This window comes from Micromys minutus, assembly GCF_963924665.1.
Source record: "Micromys minutus genome assembly, chromosome: 3".
NCBI classification, from domain to species: domain Eukaryota; kingdom Metazoa; phylum Chordata; class Mammalia; order Rodentia; family Muridae; genus Micromys; species Micromys minutus.
The window spans coordinates 66390828-66409670 of NC_137972.1; the positions used below are offsets into that span (position 1 = coordinate 66390828).

At 47.7% G+C, this 18843-nt stretch overlaps 1 protein-coding gene across 4 annotated transcripts in view; it reads left to right on the top strand.

The window, feature by feature from the left end:
- Positions 1 to 18843, top strand: part of APBA2 (amyloid beta precursor protein binding family A member 2) — a gene marked incomplete at both ends in the record, with an annotated part of 49576 nt that overhangs the window by 19689 nt on the left and 11044 nt on the right. For 2 of the 4 annotated variants that reach the window (XM_080914006.1, XM_080914008.1), the window contains 4 exons: positions 13736 to 13881; positions 14826 to 14861; positions 15635 to 15721; positions 17221 to 17406. In XM_080914006.1, the coding sequence (XP_080770132.1) occupies positions 13736 to 13881; positions 14826 to 14861; positions 15635 to 15721; positions 17221 to 17406 (455 nt within the window). The remainder of the gene's footprint in view (positions 1 to 13735; positions 13882 to 14825; positions 14862 to 15634; positions 15722 to 17220; positions 17407 to 18843) is intronic. The other 2 variants (XM_080914007.1, XM_080914009.1) reach the window with 1 other exon arrangement.

Here is an 18843-nt window from a genome sequence, read left to right on the forward strand (position 1 = left end):
CTAGTACTCAATGAAAGGCATTATATGTTTTAAAATGAGAATTCTTATTGCTTAGCATAGGGTTTTAAATTTTTCTTTAAGATAGAGTTTGGTTCAGGCTGAGATCTATCTACAGAGGTGAATGAATTCCTTCTCGAAAGCTCTGTGGAGGGGCTAGAGAGATGGCCCAGTGGTTAAGAGCACCGACTGCTCTTCCAGAGGTCCTGAGTTTGATTCCCAGCAACCAGATGGTGGCTCACAAAGAAATCTGATGCCCTCTTCAAGCGTGTCTGAAGACAGCGACAGTGTACTCATATACATAAATAAATAAATCTTAGAAAGGAAGGGAGAGAGGGAGGAAAAGAGAGGGAGAGGGATGGAGAGAGGGAGGCAGGGAGAGAGAGAGAGAGAGAGACAGAGAGATAGAGAGACAGAGACAGAGATACAGAGAGACAGAGAGAGAGAGAAAGCAAGCTCTGTGGACTGTCCTTTCTTTGTATCTGTACAGTATAGGAAACTCAATTCAGATCCTGTCTTCTCTTCAGTGAAAGCTACCACTAAATCTCCTTTGACTCTGTCCTGAAGCTCCCTGAATTTATACCAGCTTATATACAGACCTTCCCTTCCAATAGATACTGCCCTGGCCACATAGGGCCTTCACCTTGAAGCAGCCATCCAGAGCATGAACCATGGACGGGCAGTGGTGTATTAACCAGTCCATTACAAACCAACTCTTAGGAGGTTCCTGGCAGCAGTGAATGAATGGCCCTGCGTTGGGATATATGCTGTTCTATAGGAGCATGTCCTGCATAAAACGGGGTTAGCAGCTTATGTCAACTTTTAGTGCATGCTACCTTCGATGTGTGTGGCTGAAGTGTCCTCCAAGAGGGGACGATAGACACAGCCCTTGTTCATAGCTGATTTCATGTTGCTGTGATCAAATACCCAAATAAACAACGTAAGGAGGAAACATTTTGTTTGTGTTACTCTTTCAGACTGTGCTTGCCTGGCTCCATTACCGAGGGCCTGTGGTGGTCCTGCATGTGGTAGGGTGAAACAGCGCTCTGAATGGTAGACAGGAAGGAGAAAAAAAGAGATGCAGGTTACAGCCCCTAGGAGTGTGTCTCCAACTGACCTACTTTCTTAAACCAGGTCCCACTTCCAAGAGCTCTTTTCACTTCTCAGTGATATCATCAGATTATAAGCTCATTAATGAATCAGTCCATTAATTGGGTAAGAGACCCAATGATCCAGTCACTTCCCATCAGTGCTTGGATCACACTCTGGGGACCAAGACTTTTGGTGAGATATTTCATATCCACGCTATGCCAGCAATAAGAATTGCTGAGAAAAGTGCTGACTCACCTGGACTCTGCCATCTAGCCCACCTTACCCCAGGCACTAGGTATATGGTGGCATCGAATTGATTTCACATGTAAATCATTCATCAGAAGTGAAGTCAAACACTATGTCCTAAGTTCATAAGCTAAGCTAAGCCATCTGTGTCTCCCTCCTGCCCTCCCTTCTGGTTTTGTTTCTTCATTAGTCTCTCTGTGTGGTCCCTGTTGACCTCAAAGTCATGATTCTCCTGCTTCTAGCCCTCAAATGATGGGATTAAGGAACAAATAACCATGCCTGGCTCATGTCTCTTTTCCTAAGCCTTTCCTGAATGCTGTCATTGTGACAGAGTAATTAAGATCTACTTAAAGGAGGAAGGGTTCGATTAGCTTATGGTTTCAATAGTTTCCATATGTAGTTGGTTGACTCTGTGGTTTGGGGGACTGTGGTGAGACAGAACAGCAGGACAGGGGCAGGTAACAAGATTTTACCTCATGGCACTAGGATGAAGGAAGAGAGAAAGAGTCAAAGTCATACCCCAATAGTCTAATTTCCTCCAACTATGCCTTGTTCTTAAAGGTTCTATTGCTTCACAATACAACCATCAGCTGGATTAATGTATTAATGCATGTATATAATGTATTAATGCATGGGAATTTGGGGGACACTTCAGATCCAAATTGTTAACATGGTATTTGTGGGGCTGAGGAGATGTCTCAGTGGTCAGCTGCTTACTACAGAAGCTCAAAGGCCTGAGTCGAGCAACCAGACACAGTGACATATGCCTGTAATCCCAGTGCCAAAGAGCAGTAAGGGGGGCTGAAAATAGGCAAATCCTGGGGCTAGGAGGCTTGCAGCCTATCTGGAACCTCAAACCGTCAGTCAGCAAGAGACCCTGCCTCAAAACATAAAGTGCAAAACAATATAAAAAGTCATTTGGCATTGACCTTTGGCCTCCATATACACACATGAGTGTCTGCACCCAGTTTATATACAACACACACACACACACACACACACACACACACACATATTTACACACATCTACATACCCCAAAAACTACACTAAAAAAAAAAAAACTTACTCTTTATCCATTCCTCTGGAATTTAGCCCCTCTGCCTCCCAAGACTTATTGGAGGGTAATTGGAAGATACAAAATGTGCTTGTAAATGTGTACAACATGTTTCTATATAAAATACACTGCACTATACTTTCTACAATCGAGCTAGTTAACACATCCTTACCCACCACAGTCCCCTTTTGTGTGGCAAAAGAATACGAAGATCCCTGGTCTTGGCAAATTTCTAACGTACAGTCATCCCTTTAATATCCAAGGGCTCCTTCCAGATACCCAATCCCCACAACAGATTTTCAAGTCCTGTGCAGCAAATGGTGTGGTGTACATTTGAAACCTGTGCGTGTACACATTCTCATGTGTACCCAATGACATACAACACCAAACACAGATAAATGCTGTGTATGTGGTTATTATGCTATGGTGTTTAGGGGATAAGGACAAGGAAACATTTCTGTAAGGTTCAGTTCACATGCAGCTAAGGGTTATTTAAGTCCCCAGGGGCTGAACTGAAGGTCAGGACTGTGCATCTGCTGGTCATCATGCTCTACCCTTGTTCCCCAGGGCGCCCTCTCCTGGGCTGGATGCTCTTATGCTTTGACCAATGCTCACCTTAAGCTCTGGCTTGGCCTTTGTGTTTTTTATGGCTCTGCTCTTTTTTTTTTTTTTTTTTTTCCCACTTAAAAGAAGTGAGCTCATTGGGAAGATTCCCCAGGTTCTGCTTAACCAGACTTTCATGCTTTTGTTTTTGTTTGTTTGTTTGTTTGTTTGTTTGTTTGTTTTTCTCTGCTTAGACAGAATTTCACCCTGTAACACAGCCTAATCTTAAACTTACTTGTAAGCCCCCTTTTTTTATGGTTTCAAATAATCAGTCTTTTTTCTTTTTCAGTTCGTTAAGGTCTGTGTAATCCTTGCATCGTTCAGATTATTTTTTAAAGTTTTCATCTAGCACTTTTATTATTTAAAAAATTAAATTTGATTCATCTGTACCATTTTGGCATGTGGTTACAGACAAAGGTTAGTTACATATTGAGCACCGAGTAAACAATCAGTTGTCTGGATGTGGCAGAACATCCCTGGTGGAGAGCCCTGCGTTTGCTGTATTTTTCTGGCTCTGAGTCCATGCGGGGATGGTTCACTAGGTTCCAGCTGAGGCTGCTTTTCACAGAGGATTTATGTGCATTTTACAGCAGGGTGTAGTGTATTTCTGTCCCTACCTCCATCATTATTTTTCAGACCTTCCCTGGAGACATTGCCTCTCTCTCTCTCTCTCTCTCTCTCTCTCTCTCTCTCTCTCTCTCTCTCTCTCTCTCTGTGTGTGTGTGTGTGTGTGTGTGTGAGTGTGTGTATTGGGTCAGCTTGTTTAGTTACACATATAAAAATTTCTCTTGACATCTTTATTTGGTGTGCACTAAATTTATCTAGTTAAAAAGAGACCATCAGTTCTACAGGATACACACCTCCTCAGCCCAAAGTGCTTTTCTGGCCCCATGAGGTCAAACGTGTTAATCTTTAAAGCTTGTTCATAACTCTCACACATGTCCCTTTTGTTTATTCTTTGTTACTTTATGCCACTTATTCTTTTGATGAATGTCATCTTTTGCTTCATTCCATTTTTTCTGACTTGTTTATAAGTACAAAGAAACATTGATTTTTATATTAAATTCTAAACCATTGGTTTGCTCAATTTTCTTAGGTTTTTTTTTTTCAGCTCAAAATACGTTTGTATTTGTTTTCTTGGCTTCTTCCTGACATAGAACCTTACCATCTGCAAACTAGAATGTTTTCCATCCTCCTTTCCAGTTTTTCGGTCACATTTTCCTCTTGTCACAATTAGGTAGAAAATAGGTAGAGGATCAGCTTGTTTAGTAATAATGGGAAATGCCATTAGTTATAAAAAAAAATAGAAAACATCAAAATCAGTGCCCTTTTGAGAGAGCCTTCTTTTTAATTTGCTATCATAAAAGTTTTACACATACAGAAATTAGAAACCAAACCTTGCCCTTCACCCTGCACTGTCTCCAGCTTCAGACTTAGTCACCACCTCTTTATGACCTGTGGTGCTTCACCTCTATCCCTCTCCTCCCCTGATCTCTAAAGCAATCCCATTTTCCTTAAGTATTGCAATTATATACCTTTAAGATTGCAAATATGTATCTTCATTAAAACTAATCTCGATGCCATCGTCACAGCTAAAACAAAGCCAGCAATGCAATCTATGTGTCATTCGGTGCCAGCTAGAGTTTGCTCTTGAATTTGCACTTGCCCATGCACGGTGTCCCTCTGAATAGAGATTCAAGCAAGCTCCCCTACTGAGCCCGGTTGATATATTTTATAATCCTCTTCTGTCTCTTACAGATCCTGTGTTAATATCTTTCCCCTCTAGCTTTCTTTCTGTACTGTGAGGAAAACACTATGACCAAGACCAACTTAGGAGTGACAGGGTTTATTTGGTTTACATTTGCCAGTGATAGTTCATCACTGAGGGAAGTCAGAGCATAGATTCAGAAACCACGGAGGAATTGCTGCTTGTTGGCTTGCTAGAGTACTTACCTGGCTTTCTTACATAACACAGCACCAGTATTAGGAAATGCACTGCCCATAATGAGCTGGGTTCTCCTCCATCAATTAAGACAAGCCCCCACAGACATGCCCACATCTGATCTAGACAGCTCCTCGTGGGAGGCTGGTTCAGATGACTGCATCATGTTGTCAATTAAAGCTGACCATGACTGTTTGCCTTTCCACAGTGGTCTTGCTGACACACAGTGTTTAAGTCTCTGTATTGTTCACCTGGTAGCACTTTTTGTACCCTGGGCTATGTTGATTACTTCCTGATGGTGTTGTCAACATGGTCCTCTGTCCACATTCAGGAAGATGGTCAGGGTTTAGATATGGGGCAGTCATAATCAATTTGACTGTTTGGGCCAAACTTCATAAATACCATTACACCTTTTAGTAGGAGGAGCTCGCGGTATCTGGTTACCTCTCTTCCGGTGATTTTAGTTGCAGGATATGTCTAGATCCTTGTGTAGATCCACTCACTGATTATTCTGATAGCATCATTTCCCTGTTGATTCTCATAACTTCCACCCAAACTTTCTCATGTCAGCCATTTGGTTATCCTGATTACAGTGCACACAAGGAAATCTGGCAAGGTCTTGAGCCCTTCTCTTTAACAATGTTTAAAAGAACAGGTTTCCCTACCAACTTGTAAAGGTAAACAGTGGCCTTAGGGAACATCACTGGACATCCTTGGTTCGAAGCCTGGTGTGGCGGCCCTGAAGACAATTGCTTGCGGATGCTTCCATATCTCTATCCAACTGGCCTTTGGAGGTAGTTCCTCAGTCTTAGTGTGTTATTAGTATGTTATTAGTATATTCCAGCATTCTGGTATAATTTATTTTGTCCTGGGAATGGAATTCTTTAGTTCTTTTATCAAGGAGCCAGGTGAAGTACTATTTAGATACTAAAACCTGGGTGAGGCCGAAGCTCTTGCTGCAGAAGCTTAAGAAGTGGGCACATGTGGTATGTGGCACGAGGCTCATGGCAATCCCATCTCCTGGTACTTAGCTGCCACGTGCGCACCTCACCCTTACCCCGACTATGAGCTGGTAAAAGTGATGCACAGGATGTTGCTTCTCTCCCTCTTGCTTGTTCTGTAAGGGAGCCAAGCTACTGTGCTGTGGTCCTCAGATGCCCTCCAGAGAGGCCAGCAGGAAAGGGACCTAAGTCTCTGCCAATAGCCCTGGCAGGGAACTTGGCATCAGTCTTTCTTGCTCAGGCCTTACAATTGTAACAAGCCTCACAACTACCTTGACTACAGCCTCCATGGAGATTCTGAGCCAGAGGCCCCAGCTGAGCCATAGCTGGATTCCCAAGCTAATAAGTGTTTGATGTTTTAAGCCACTAAATTCGGGAGGGTGATTTTTATGCAATTATACTCAATAAACAATAACTAGTGTGCTATATTTTCAAAGTTGAACTGCATAATGATTCATACTGATATTTTCCCCAGGGCTTCGAGGTTCCTGCATTTGAGCTCTCTTGTTCCTGCGTCCCTGGTTCTGATTCTCAGTGTGATTGTGATTGTGCGTTTGTCTTAACTCTGCTAATCACACTCCAGTTCCAGAGACAGCAGTGTCCGTATTGCCGAGGATGCAGGCCCGTAGACTCAGGTGGGACTTCCTGCCTTTTATTTTTGTCTTTCCATCAGGGAAAGGCCCACCAAATGGCCTCAAGTGGGGGAAGAAACCATCTCAATCTCTGGTGAGGCTCTGGGAACTATAGCACCTCCCTTCATATAGCATCCTATCCTAGACCCATACAGTGCATACAGTGCCTGTAGCGGCTTTTTGTAATGCTTGGGAATCAAGTTTAATTTTTTTTTATTATGTCACAAGTGAGTATTTATATTCGTTTATTTCCTTTTTCTTTGCGTTCTTAGAAACATGCTTTTGGGGCCTGAGAGATGGCTCAGTAGTTAAGAGCACTCACTGCTCTTCCAGAGGTCCTGAGTTCAAATCCCAGTAGCCACACAGTAGCTCAGAACCATCTGTAATGGGATCCAGTGCCCTCTGGTCGCATGCAGGTCCACGTGGAGATAGCGCACTCGTACACATAAAAATAAATGAATAAATCTAGTTTTAGAATCAATTTCAAAAGAAATTTGTCAGTATGACTATGGAAAGTACTGGCATGGGTCTAAGATAAACACACCACAGGGTGTGTGTAAAGGTGTTCAGTTTCCCTCCTGCCTGCTCCGTAGAAGCCTCCCCATATAGACGGGCACCTTTAACATTTAATATAGTTTTCTTTACATCTCAAAAATGGTCTATTCTTTGTATAAACTTTTAGACGGACACATAAAATAGAAACATCTCCTTATCTTAAGTTTTATATAGGATGTTATAGAGGTAATATGATATTTCTTTACATACTTGGTTTATACAATGGTTAATGTTCCATGTGTCTTCTTTGTGAACTTATCTCTCCCTCTTCAGTGAGAGGAGGTGAATTTAGAGTTCCTCTCCCCGTCATGCTCAAACATTCCTAAACACCAGTCCTAGCCACACGCTTGTGTTCTGCATGGTGCTAGTCGCCTTCCAAGCTGCTCCATGGGATCCCATGTAAGATGGCTATGTCGGGGGTGGGGGGTGGGGTGCTCCGGGTTTTTGCATTGACAACAGTGACACAAAAATGCCCCTTCCCGATTGGCCAGGCTTCATTTTGAATGTATTATCCTAAAGTACTAAACTGTCCTCTACTACATCTGTCAGGCAGCAAACCTTCCCTACCCTGCACGCAAGCACGCACGCACGCAAGCACGCACACATGCACACACGCACGCACGCAAGCATGCACACACAGAAGGTATTTCCTCAGGCTCCTCCTTTCCAGTTTGCCATTTGCTCCGATCCCTTCCTGTTCCTCCTGCTCTCTCTCTGTCACAGAGATCTGACTGCACAGTTTGACCAAGCTCCGGATTTGCTGTCTGCTTCGGAGGGTTCAGACAGAGGAATCTCTTTTCCTTAGAAGCCATTCACCCAGTCCAAGCTAATACCGAGAGTGTCCCTGGCAGAGCTGGGGACTGGGCTTCACTTGGCTCTGACCTTTTCCCTCTGCCGCTGACCCTTGTCACTCCCTGTGGTCTAAAACACCACACTGTATCACTGCGGCTTGTCCCTGTCAGTGACAGTCCTGCCTGTCTCAGGCTTGGGTTTTATAGGTAGTGCCATCTGTTAATAGCATAGGCCACTCTGTTCACGGGGCTTCATGGAGACCGACCTGCTACAGAGGCTTGCCTCGCTCTGGAATAGGAAAACACTGAAGGCCTCGGAGCCTTCCCACGGGGCCTGGAAGTGATTCCTTCCACACTTAGGGACTCCTTCCTGTCCATTGGCTCTTCATTGACCGGGGTGACTGCCCTGATATGTGCACTTAAGAGCACGCACCCCCCCCCCAGAATGACATGTCAGATGTGTGGCCTTTCCAAAGCTGTAGAGACAGGTGTCTGTCCCTCTGCACCACAGTCCTCACAAACTCTGAGGCCTGTCCTTCCTCCCTCCTTCCCTCATTCCCACCCTCTCTCCTTCCCTCCCTCCCACTGTACCCATCTGTCTGTCTTATATCTCTGCACGACTTACAATTCTCCTTTTCTCCTTGGAGCCAGAACTGGGGTAACGGCTCACCCTCGGTCCCTGCCCACACTCCTCACTCCATGGGCTGGCTCCCACCTGCTACTCCTTGAAATGGCTCCAAGGTCACCACTGACTGCCTTGTCAGGATGCCCAGTACATGGGGGCCCCTTGTAGATGGCCTCCTGCCAGCCTGGTACAGATGGGCTGGTGTCTCTCTCCAAGCTGCTTCTTGTCGTGATGCCTGGCAAAGCGAGATCCTGGGGCCTCCTTCCACCCCCTTGGCCCATGTCCTCTCCACAGTGACTCCCCCTTGCTATAGCTCCAGTTGGCAGGTCTCCTAGCTCATTCTTAATCTCTTGTCTAACCTGGGCAGTCTCTGAGTATACTTGGAAGCTATCCTGGCTCTTGCAGCTAACCTGGTCCAAATCTTCACTGCAAAAGCCAGTCCTTTGCCAAGGGACCCTTGTAGTCAGTAGGATCTTCAGCTGTCTGCTATGGATCTTTTCAACAGCCCCTCCCAACCTCGCCTCACACTCCATGCAAGTTTTGACTAGATCTCTGTCCCCATCCTCCTCCTGGTCTACACTATTTCTCGCTTGCTTCGACCACTACAGTGGCCCTTGACCCACTTAGCAGCTTTCAGTTCTTCCTCTCTGTTGGCTTCCTAGAGGAAGTGGTGCCGTTGGGCCATGTCCCTGGCTGGTAGCCTGAAATGACTCCAGGGTTCTCACATCTGGCCAGTGTTTTCTCTGCACTTTGACTTATTCTGGCTGCCAGCTCATTCCTTGCAACGGGTCATCTGGATGCCCTCTGGTCCTTCTGAATTGGCTCTCTCTCTGTGACCTTTGTGCCCGCTCTTGCCTCAGCCTAGAAGGCTCTCTTCTCTGACTTGCTGATCCCTTCCAATGTTAGAGACTTCTACGCATGGGCAGTCCCCTCCTGTTTCTCTAGCCTTTAGACCTGCTTCCTCTTCTGCAGGGCCATACCTTCCCTTCCACCATAGTTCTTCCTGATGAGTTTCTGTTATACTGGGGACTGGTGTCAGCCTCCCCCTCTGGCCAGTGAGACGTGTTTTGTGACATCACAAGTCTTCACAGACAAGATGCTGATTTGGGGAAAGCCATTTGACTTTGCTTAAAATGGCCCTTTTCATAAAATTGGATAATGAGGTTGGTTTCATGGAACTATAATGGACTGATGGCTGGGACCCTGCTGTCACACAGAGCTGGTGAGTCAGACAAAGCTGCTGCACCTGGAGCCTCCCAGCTACACAGAATTCTACCCATTTGGCACTGTGCTCCAGCCCCACAACCATGCCTTGGGGCACCCATGCAGAAGTAGGAAGGTTTGGAGCTCAGGAGGCTAACAGACTGGACTGGTATGCTGGCAGCCTCTGTCCCATCCAGGTAGCATAGCAGAGATGTGTGATACCAGGTACAGTTCCATAAGACCCCAGCACTTCCCTGTCCACAGAGCAGACAAGAAGCCTCAGGTGCAAGTGCATACCCCATGGCCATACAGAGAACACAAGGACTCTCTGGGCAGGACAGCAGGCTCGCTAACGAAGCTGCCAACAAAGGCTGCTTCTGGCAGGGAAGGAAGGACAGTATCTCACACCCCTCTCCGCTGCACACACAGGGCACATGTACTGTGTGACTCAGAGGTACATCAGGCAGGGGCAGGTTGCCCTCTGGGGACTCAGGTTGTCCTGTCTGTTAAGCATTTGTAGTTGCCTGCTCTCGGTCGCCCTCTGCTGGTATCAACTAAGGGTTGCTGCCAGAGTTTGGCAAAGGAAGAGCAAGCATGCTTCACACAAAGGGTCTGTGCCCTCCACTGGTCTCAGATTAGTGAGGAGCAGCAGTCCTGTCAGCATGGATGAGAACATGAACAGAGACTCATTGAGGTTCACAAAGCTGGTCAGGTCACCCAGGTAACTGGCAGGAGTCATAGGGCAGTAGCTTCTGAAAGTCAGACTCAGAAGACAAGACATATCCCTGTCCCTCTCCCTCCCTCCCATAGAATGGACGACACCTCCCTAGTGTAGATCATAGTATTGAGTGAGTCTCACTGTAGGTAGATGAAGTTCCTACACCACCCACAGGACACAGCACTACACCTATATCTTCTTTGCATGAGCGTGCACACACACTTATACAAAGGTGGGGAAGGAAAGGAAAGGGGGGTGGAGGGAGAGATTATTATTGTATCAGGCCCTACTTGGGGAATACAGGACAAGATGCCCCTTGGCCAGTAGACATCTCAGACCTGTGTTCTCTGGAGAGAATGAAGCCCATGTCCTTCAGCCTGAAGCCCCAGAGGTCAGAGTGGAATAGTCTGCATGGGTAGTTCCTGTTCCATGTGTTGGATGGCCTCAGGACCCCCTGGCTGGTCCACCTGTACAAGATGCAAAGCTGCCACCAGCCAGCTCCAGACCTAGGGCTATGGTGCCTTTGATTACAAAAAGGAACCTGACCATGGCGAGCTACAGGGTCAGTGAGGCTGTCTTGTCCTTGGAGGCAGGGTGTGGGAGACCTTTCCTGAGAAAGTTAGTGTGGGTCTATGGCCTTCAGGAAGTGCTTGACCTGGGATGGGACATCTCCAACTGGGCAGGAGTCCCCGGATTCTGCTCTCCTCTACTGTGGCTGCCTACTGTGTGAGCATGCCCATCCTGATCCTGGATCTTACTGAGTTCTCTTGGCCTGCTCAGCATCTGAGCAGGATCCTCGATTCATCCCCTGAAGTCTCAGCTGTACGCCCAGAGCAAGGTCAGAGGCTCAGGGGCCACAGGCTTTTGAGCCCAAGTCTTGATTCCTCCTCTTTACTCTTTGATCATTTGATACTTGTTTATAATTAACTTCCGTCATTTTCATACCCTGTTACCGTAACTCATCCTGAAACCCTTCTTTCTCAACAAGTCCCCCTCCCTTTCCATGTCTCTGTGGTGTTTGTGTTCATAGTGTGTGTGGGAGACGGGGGTGGGAGAGAGGAGAGGGAGAGGGAATCGCACTAATTTTATGGGCAGCTTGTATGGCATAGGTGGTGGGGGGGGGTTATTTACTGGAGCTTGAACAACTTGTCAGCAGCTATACACCCGAAGAGTAACCATTTAGAGACAGATCTTGGGGAGGGGAAACCTCATGAGCTCCTCCTTCTAGGATGAAATGTTGATGAACCCAGTCTCACGCTGACCATGGCTGCCTTGAGTTTGTGAACCCTTTCTCTGAGTGGCTCTCCTTCCAAGAGTTTCTCTGAGTATAGTGACCCCTCTGCTCTTTGTAAGAGTAAAGTTGGTGGCTCACAAATACTGTGGCTCACAAATACCATCACTCTGGGACTAGGCACCTGGCCGTCAGATGCCAGACTTGCCTCCCCCAGGTGCTAGCCATTCCCCTGGACCTAGCAGCTCTCCTCTCCTCTCATTGGAGTTTGGACTAAGATACAGACACTTGGTTGCCTTAATAGCTGAAGGTGCCTTTGGCAGAAGCTATTTCTCTCCACTCAGAGCCAAGAGCACCTCGTTGCTGGAGGCTCACACCTTTTCGCTCCCAGGAGGAGCGTGGAGCCAGTGTGTGAGGTTCAGAGTCACAGCATGTGATACTCCCAAAGCCAGCAGCTGCCCTTGCTCTATGTGCATGTGTGTGGTGTGTGTTCATATAGGAGCGCTGGCGGCCAGCTCTGTGGGATGGGAGTCTGATGGTCCAGGATAGAGTTCTGGGTGAGTGGGGCTTCAGGAAAGTCCGTGGTGGGCTGTCATCCACATGGGAGGAAATCAGCTGGATTGGCCTTTGTGACCCATGCCATCACTGAGCTAGAGGCTAGAGCTGGGGGCTGGAAGAAGTGTGACAACAAAGCCGCCACCCCCAGCAACAGGATATAGCTACACTGACCATCAGCAAGGTGACAGTGGCACTGGAAGGAGAAACCTTTGATGTTATTGTTGGCCAGGCCTCTGTGTGCTGTTGCTGGATTTCTTGTTAGAACCCAGAAAGTCCGCTCTTACACCTGCACCTATGTCCTGCCCACTTGTTCCTTAGTGCCCATTGGGAGCTTTTGCATCTCACATGCAGAACTCAGTCCTTGCAACAGACAGGACAAGCCCCGAAATGGCCACCATCTGCCTCCTCACTAGAGAGACAATGCCCGGGATCCATGGGCCACTGACTTGGCTTGTTTTTTATTTTTTCAAGAAAGGTTTATCTCTGTGTAGCTTTGACTGTTCTGAAACTTGGTCAATAGACCAGGCTAGCCTTGACCATGGAGAGCTACCTGCCTCTGCCTCCTGAGTGCTGGGATTAAAGGCGTGTACCACTGTGTAGATTTTAATGTTTAGTTTATTAAAATTGCAGTCATTCCTCCCTCCTTGTTAGTGAAGAACTGGTTCCAAGAGCCCTCTGGGAGTTGCCTACATCCCTTGTATAAAAATGTAGTTGGCATACCCTCCGGCACACTCAGATTCATCACTAGATGGCTTAAAACTGCCAGCTACAGTGGAAGTGTCATGTAAACAATGGCCACACTGTATGTTTTTTAGGGAATAACCACAAGGAAAAGTCAGTACTCACCCAGCATGGATATAGCTGTCTCAGGTATCACGGCATAGTGCATGAACTGAAGTTTGCAGGTGTGGATCCCAGACACAGAGCCATAGCTGCGTCTTTGGGAAGGGAGCCAGTTTTCCATGGAAGTGCTCAGAGCACACATGCCCGTGGCCCTTGCACTGAACAATAGAGATGGAACACTCAATGAGCAGAGCTTCTGCTGACCTGTCATGTCTAGAGATAGCAGATAGAGCCAGGATTGTGTTGCCCAGTGGGGGCCTGTGTTGAGTAGCTAGTTGAAGGCTGGCAGGAGTCCTGCTACACAGTGGAGGAGGAACCTTCACACACCCCCATGAGAGTGTGGAATGTGCTGCTGTGGTTGGGAAGCATTCTTGCGGCAGGTGTGTGTCACCCCGAGGCAGAGCTATCTTGACCCCAGTCATCTGGGGTCCTGGAGTACCCCTCATTCCCCCATTCATGCAGAGTGATCTAGCCATGTGTCACTTAGGTAACTTGTGCTGGCTTCCCATGAGCTGCTGGTCTCCTGCAGAGCTCAGTCCTCTACCTTCACCATCTCAGTTGCCGTGTACCTTGTGCTGGGTATAAAAGTCCCCAGATCCTGGTGGCTCTCTTTCGGGAAGATACTCACTCTGCACCTCCTCAGTTCCAGGGCCCTGTGAGCCAGAAGATCTCATCGATGGAATCATCTTTGCAGCCAACTACCTGGGCTCCACCCAGCTGCTCTCTGAACGCAACCCCTCCAAAAATATCCGAATGATGCAGGCTCAAGAAGCTGTCAGCAGGGTCAAGGTGGGGTGCTTCTGGGCCCGGAGGGTTCCATGGGTGAGCTCCTGAGGGGAGCTCTGAAATGGGAGAACAGTACTCCATCCAGCACAGAAAGCAGACATGACCCAGCATCTCGAAAGAGACTTAGAGCCTGGCTGGCAAATGCTCAGCTGGGCACAGTTGTCACTGGCTCCTTCAACATGGTCCACTCAGTCTCCAGGAAATGATTTTTCAAAGATAGCTGATAGCGCTGAAGCATTCCCATCTTTAAGCATCTTTGTATGGAGACTTAAATTCTGCCCCAACGGTGTATTTTTAGCACTGAAGTGCTTCAGGGAGCAGGGAAGAATCCATCAAATGTCACTCAAATGCATAGCCTCGAGGAACACTGACACGCTCAAAGCTCCGTAGGCTTTGTTGGCCTGTGTGGTTTTTCCAGCAGGTGATGATAGGCAAGGGAAATATGAGGCCACATTAACACCAGGGGGAGGGAATATGGCAATATGCTCTGCCCTGGATAAAGTGGAACCTACATATACTACCAGCCTGTGGGAGTGTGGAGCAATATCAGCGCCCCCATTTCACTCCCACCACACACTAACCCCCATGGATGGGAACAGAGAGCTCTGTGAGATAAGACCATCTGTGCTGGTGAGACAAGGGCAAAGCAGGGAGCACCAGGGCTGAGCCAGCCCCTGACCCTTGACAAAGACTCTGGGCCCTGTGGCTCCTGACCCAGCGCCGCCTATTCTTGTTCCCTGATCCCATCTTCTGGTATAGTCATTTCTGCCACTGGGACTGGTGTGCATGAATGGGTTCTTATTCCTCTGTGTTCTCAGCACAGTGGTGGTGACAGTCCATCGGTCCCTGCAGGGGACTTGCAGAGTTTGAGTTCTTCCTATTAAGCACAAGGCTGAAAATAACTTCACCTCGGCTTCTTTCCCGATTTCCTTTGCTATGCTACTCAGAGGATGCAGAAGGCTGCTAAGATCAAGAAAAAAGCGGTGTGTAGGACCCATGTGGGCTGGAAACAGTGATACTTGTGTGTGTGTGTGTGTGTGTGTGTGTGTGTGTGTGTGTGTGCACGTGTGTGCATGGATATGTGTGTGCATGTGTACATGCATGCCTTCTTCTATGCATGGGGGCTTCTGGTGGGAATTCAAACAATATCACAGAACTCAAAGGCTCTACTTTCTCACTAGAAGAGTGTTGGAATTTGGAGGGTGAAATGAACTCACCCCTCTCCCTCTGTCCAGGCAAAACAAGATAGATTGCAGGCCTGGGGTTTGGATGCGCTTCCTGCTTGCTTGCAGTCTTCTGTTCTCTTTTTTGCTGCTCAGAATTGGAGAAAGTTAGAGCCTTGGGGTCCTTATAGATTGATGGGATTCTTATCCTACTTCTGGGTCTGTAGGCCCAGAAAGTATGTAGAGACTCAGGCTGGGATGGAGCTAGACACAGGGCAGCTCTTTTCAAGACTGCCATCAGCAGCCAGGCTACCTTGTTCAAGAGGACTTCTTTCTGGGCAGGACCTGGAGGTCCTTGTGCAGGGCCCCTTTTATGATCTGGCTACAAAGACTGGGGAACACTGTGCTGGCTGAGCTATGGCCCATTTTGATCTCTCTGTGCTCTGGGTCTTTAGAGGGGATTCCTCACCATGCACACTGGCTTCCTGTGGCTACTCCATTTTGGATTAGTGTTTCCTCGCATGTCACCTCAGGTCACTGAGAGAACTGTGGTGGACCTTTGGGTTGTAACCACGCATGTTGTTCTCTCTTAGAACTCTGAGGGTGAGGCTCAGGCACTGACAGAAGTGGACCTCTTCATTTCTACCCAGAGGATCAAAGTCCTAAACGCTGACACACAGGTAAGCACTTGAAAGACAGTTGTCCGGAGCTGTGATAGCCACTCCTACACCTGGGACATCAGGAGAGCAACCATCTAGCTGCAGAAGAGCTCTCCACAAGAGTAGTGGACTTCTATACCCAGGGAAAGGGCACCTTTGTTTATCTGTCACTGTCAGGGAATCAGGAAGTGACATGCTAGACTATTGGATCTCAACCTTCCTGATGCTACAACCCTTTGATACATTTCCTGATGTTATATGACTCCCCAACCATAAGGTTATTTTTGTTGCTACTGTTAATTTTGCTACTCTGTTGTGCATTGTAATATAAAGATTTTTGGAGATAGAGGTTTGCTGTAAAGGGTTGGGACCTACAAGTTGTAAACCACTCCACTACTAGATTCACCTGGATCCCTTCCGTCCTGAAGCTGACGGTCTTGCCAACATCCCTTGCAACATGGAAAGTACAAAATGGTGATTTAAAATGACACCGTGCTTTCTATTCCTTACTGACGTTCTCCTGTGATATGGTATACCCTGTGTCTTCCCCGATCACTTTCCTGCTAGACTCTGAGAACCTGTTGTCTCACCCCTGTGCTGTGGATACTGAGCCCCCTTCATAACCTTAGCAGAAAGTAGATCACCAACTAAATCAATGGATCTCAGCCTGGGTCTTGACCCCTTTGGGAGTTAACCCTTTCAATGGCGGTTGCATATCAGGTATCCTATACATCAGATATTTACATTATGATTCATAACAGTAGCACAATTATAGTTATAAAGTGAAAAGGAAAATAATTTTATGATTTGGGTTCAGCAGAATGTAGGAAGCAGCATTAAAGGGTGGCAGCCTTGGGAAGGTTGAGAGCCACTGGCCTAGAGAGATACACACCGAATGATAGATTCTGTACAAAAGAAAAGAGCTCCAGAGGTCAGAGACTCAGAAATACCAGATTTCCCTTTGTGAAGGGAGAAGAAAGGTACAAAGGACCAACTGATTAGTTTTTCAGGGCCTTTGTGAGTAGCCTTGTTAGGAAGGGGTCATGGGCAAGATGCCCAAGGAGATTCCTGTCAAGTGACAAAAGGCATCCAGAGTCATGGGCCTTGTCAAGGATGGCTACGGAGACTCAGTATCGACTGCAGGCATTCTGTGTTACTGGGATGGGGACAGGCTTCAGCACCAGGCCCCCTTCTTCTCGGAGGATGGAGACCCCACCCCCCCATGTCACGCAGGTCGCATTGTCCAGAACCGTCATGAAACGGTCTGTGATTCTCAGCAAGGGCCACTTAAATACCATCCCCGCCAAGACATTTGGCAATGACCAGAGACTTTTCTGGTGTTGGCAGCCCAGTGGGTAGAGGCCAGGGAGGACTACCATCTTTTAGGACAGCCCCACCTTCCACGACAGAGTGAACTGGCTCCAAATGTTAACAAGGTCAAGGTTTCAAAACCCTGGAGCAGACTGATTGTTAGTGGGACTACTCTGTTCCCTGATGTGGGCCTCTCCTCCTCCCAACAGGAAACCATGATGGATCACGCCTTGCGCACCATCTCCTACATCGCAGACATCGGAAACATCGTGGTTCTGATGGCCAGGCGCCGCATGCCCAGGTCAGCCTCTCAGGATTGCATCGAGACCACGCCGGGGGCCCAGGAAGGGAAGAAGCAGTACAAGATGATCTGTCACGTGTTCGAGTCAGAGGATGTAAGTAAAGGCTAGGACTTGAGTGAAGGAACTGCCTCTAACGGGGAAGCCGGGAGGAGACTGAGTACCTCAGCTCACACTTGCATCTCTGAACAGAGTGAACAGCTTTATTTCCCTTCACAGAGCAGTCTTCTGTTACTAAAATGCACGGGCTTGCATGCCAGGGTTGCACAGAAAGATGCACCTGCTCCAAGTCTGGGTAGGTTCTGCCTTGGCTCTAATGGTAACATTGTTACCATACAACGAGTTACAACTTTTTTTTTTTTTTGAGATTTTTAAATACAATAGATCTACTAAGAGATCCTAGGGGTGTAGAAGCCTGTAATCCTAGGTCCTCAGAAGCTGAGGCAATGGGGTCATGTCTGCCAGAGAGAGGGAGGGAGGAAAGGAAGGAAGGAAAGAAAGAAGGAAGGAAGAAGGAAAGAAAGAGAATATGTTTTAAATCACAGAAACGAAACTAGAGGTAGCCTTGAGGATGTAACCTTGCTCCAGCATCTTGAATGAGGTCCTTGAAGGCCAACCTCCCTCGAGCCTTCTTGAAAGCCTGCAGTCGGGCTGTTATCTTTTCTCTGTTGATCCATTCCTTCTGTGAAGAGGCCATCCCCAGCTTTTGTCAGTGATGGCAATATTGTGGCAACAGCAGTCACCCAAGGGGCTAAGGCACGCTTGGTCACAGGGGAGCTCACAGGCATCAGTGTAGGACCCATATACTTCATGATTTAAAACCCAGTACAGAATCTTTATCTGGACACAGGTTCAAACCAGTGTGTGGGGACTGCTACCTTTTCCCCTAAGGCAAAATTGAAAGTGCTTTGCTATAATACAGACCAGTATGTCTGCACAGGCCTAGCAGCCTGTGCACAGTCTTCCATTTCCCATCAGTGCGTGGAGAGCTGTGGACCGGTGAGCAGGCATGTCTGTGTGGTTGGGAGTTTGGGGTTGTCCAGGAGAGCCAGTGCAGTAGATGTCAAGTGTTGGGGAGAGCAAGCAAGAGCCAGCAAGTAAGGCTCTCGGGCAGACTGTGGAGAAGCAGAGGATATGAGGAGCACAGGTTCAGCTGGTGCGGACATCCTCTGGGGCACAGCGAGGGTGGGGGCCAAGTTACATAGTCATGAAGAGCAAGAGAAAACTGCTTGATCAAGGTCAGGCACCCCAGGGCAGCTGCTCAGAGAGAACACATGAAGAAGTCTGTCCTGCTGAGTCCTGGGTAGCCCTCTATGTGGTTGAGCTCAGTGCTCTGGGGATAAAGCAAGAATAGATACTGCTATGGAGGTGACAGAGTCAGGGATGCTAGGCATGACCTTCTCCTGACTTCTCGAGAGCACCAAGGCCCCTGCGCCTACCCCTCATGTCACGTGGGGTCTCTAGCAGCCTGTGCCCACAGGCCTGGCTGTGAGCTGGAGTAAGCAAGGAACCTCTGTCGGGCGGCCTCAGCTA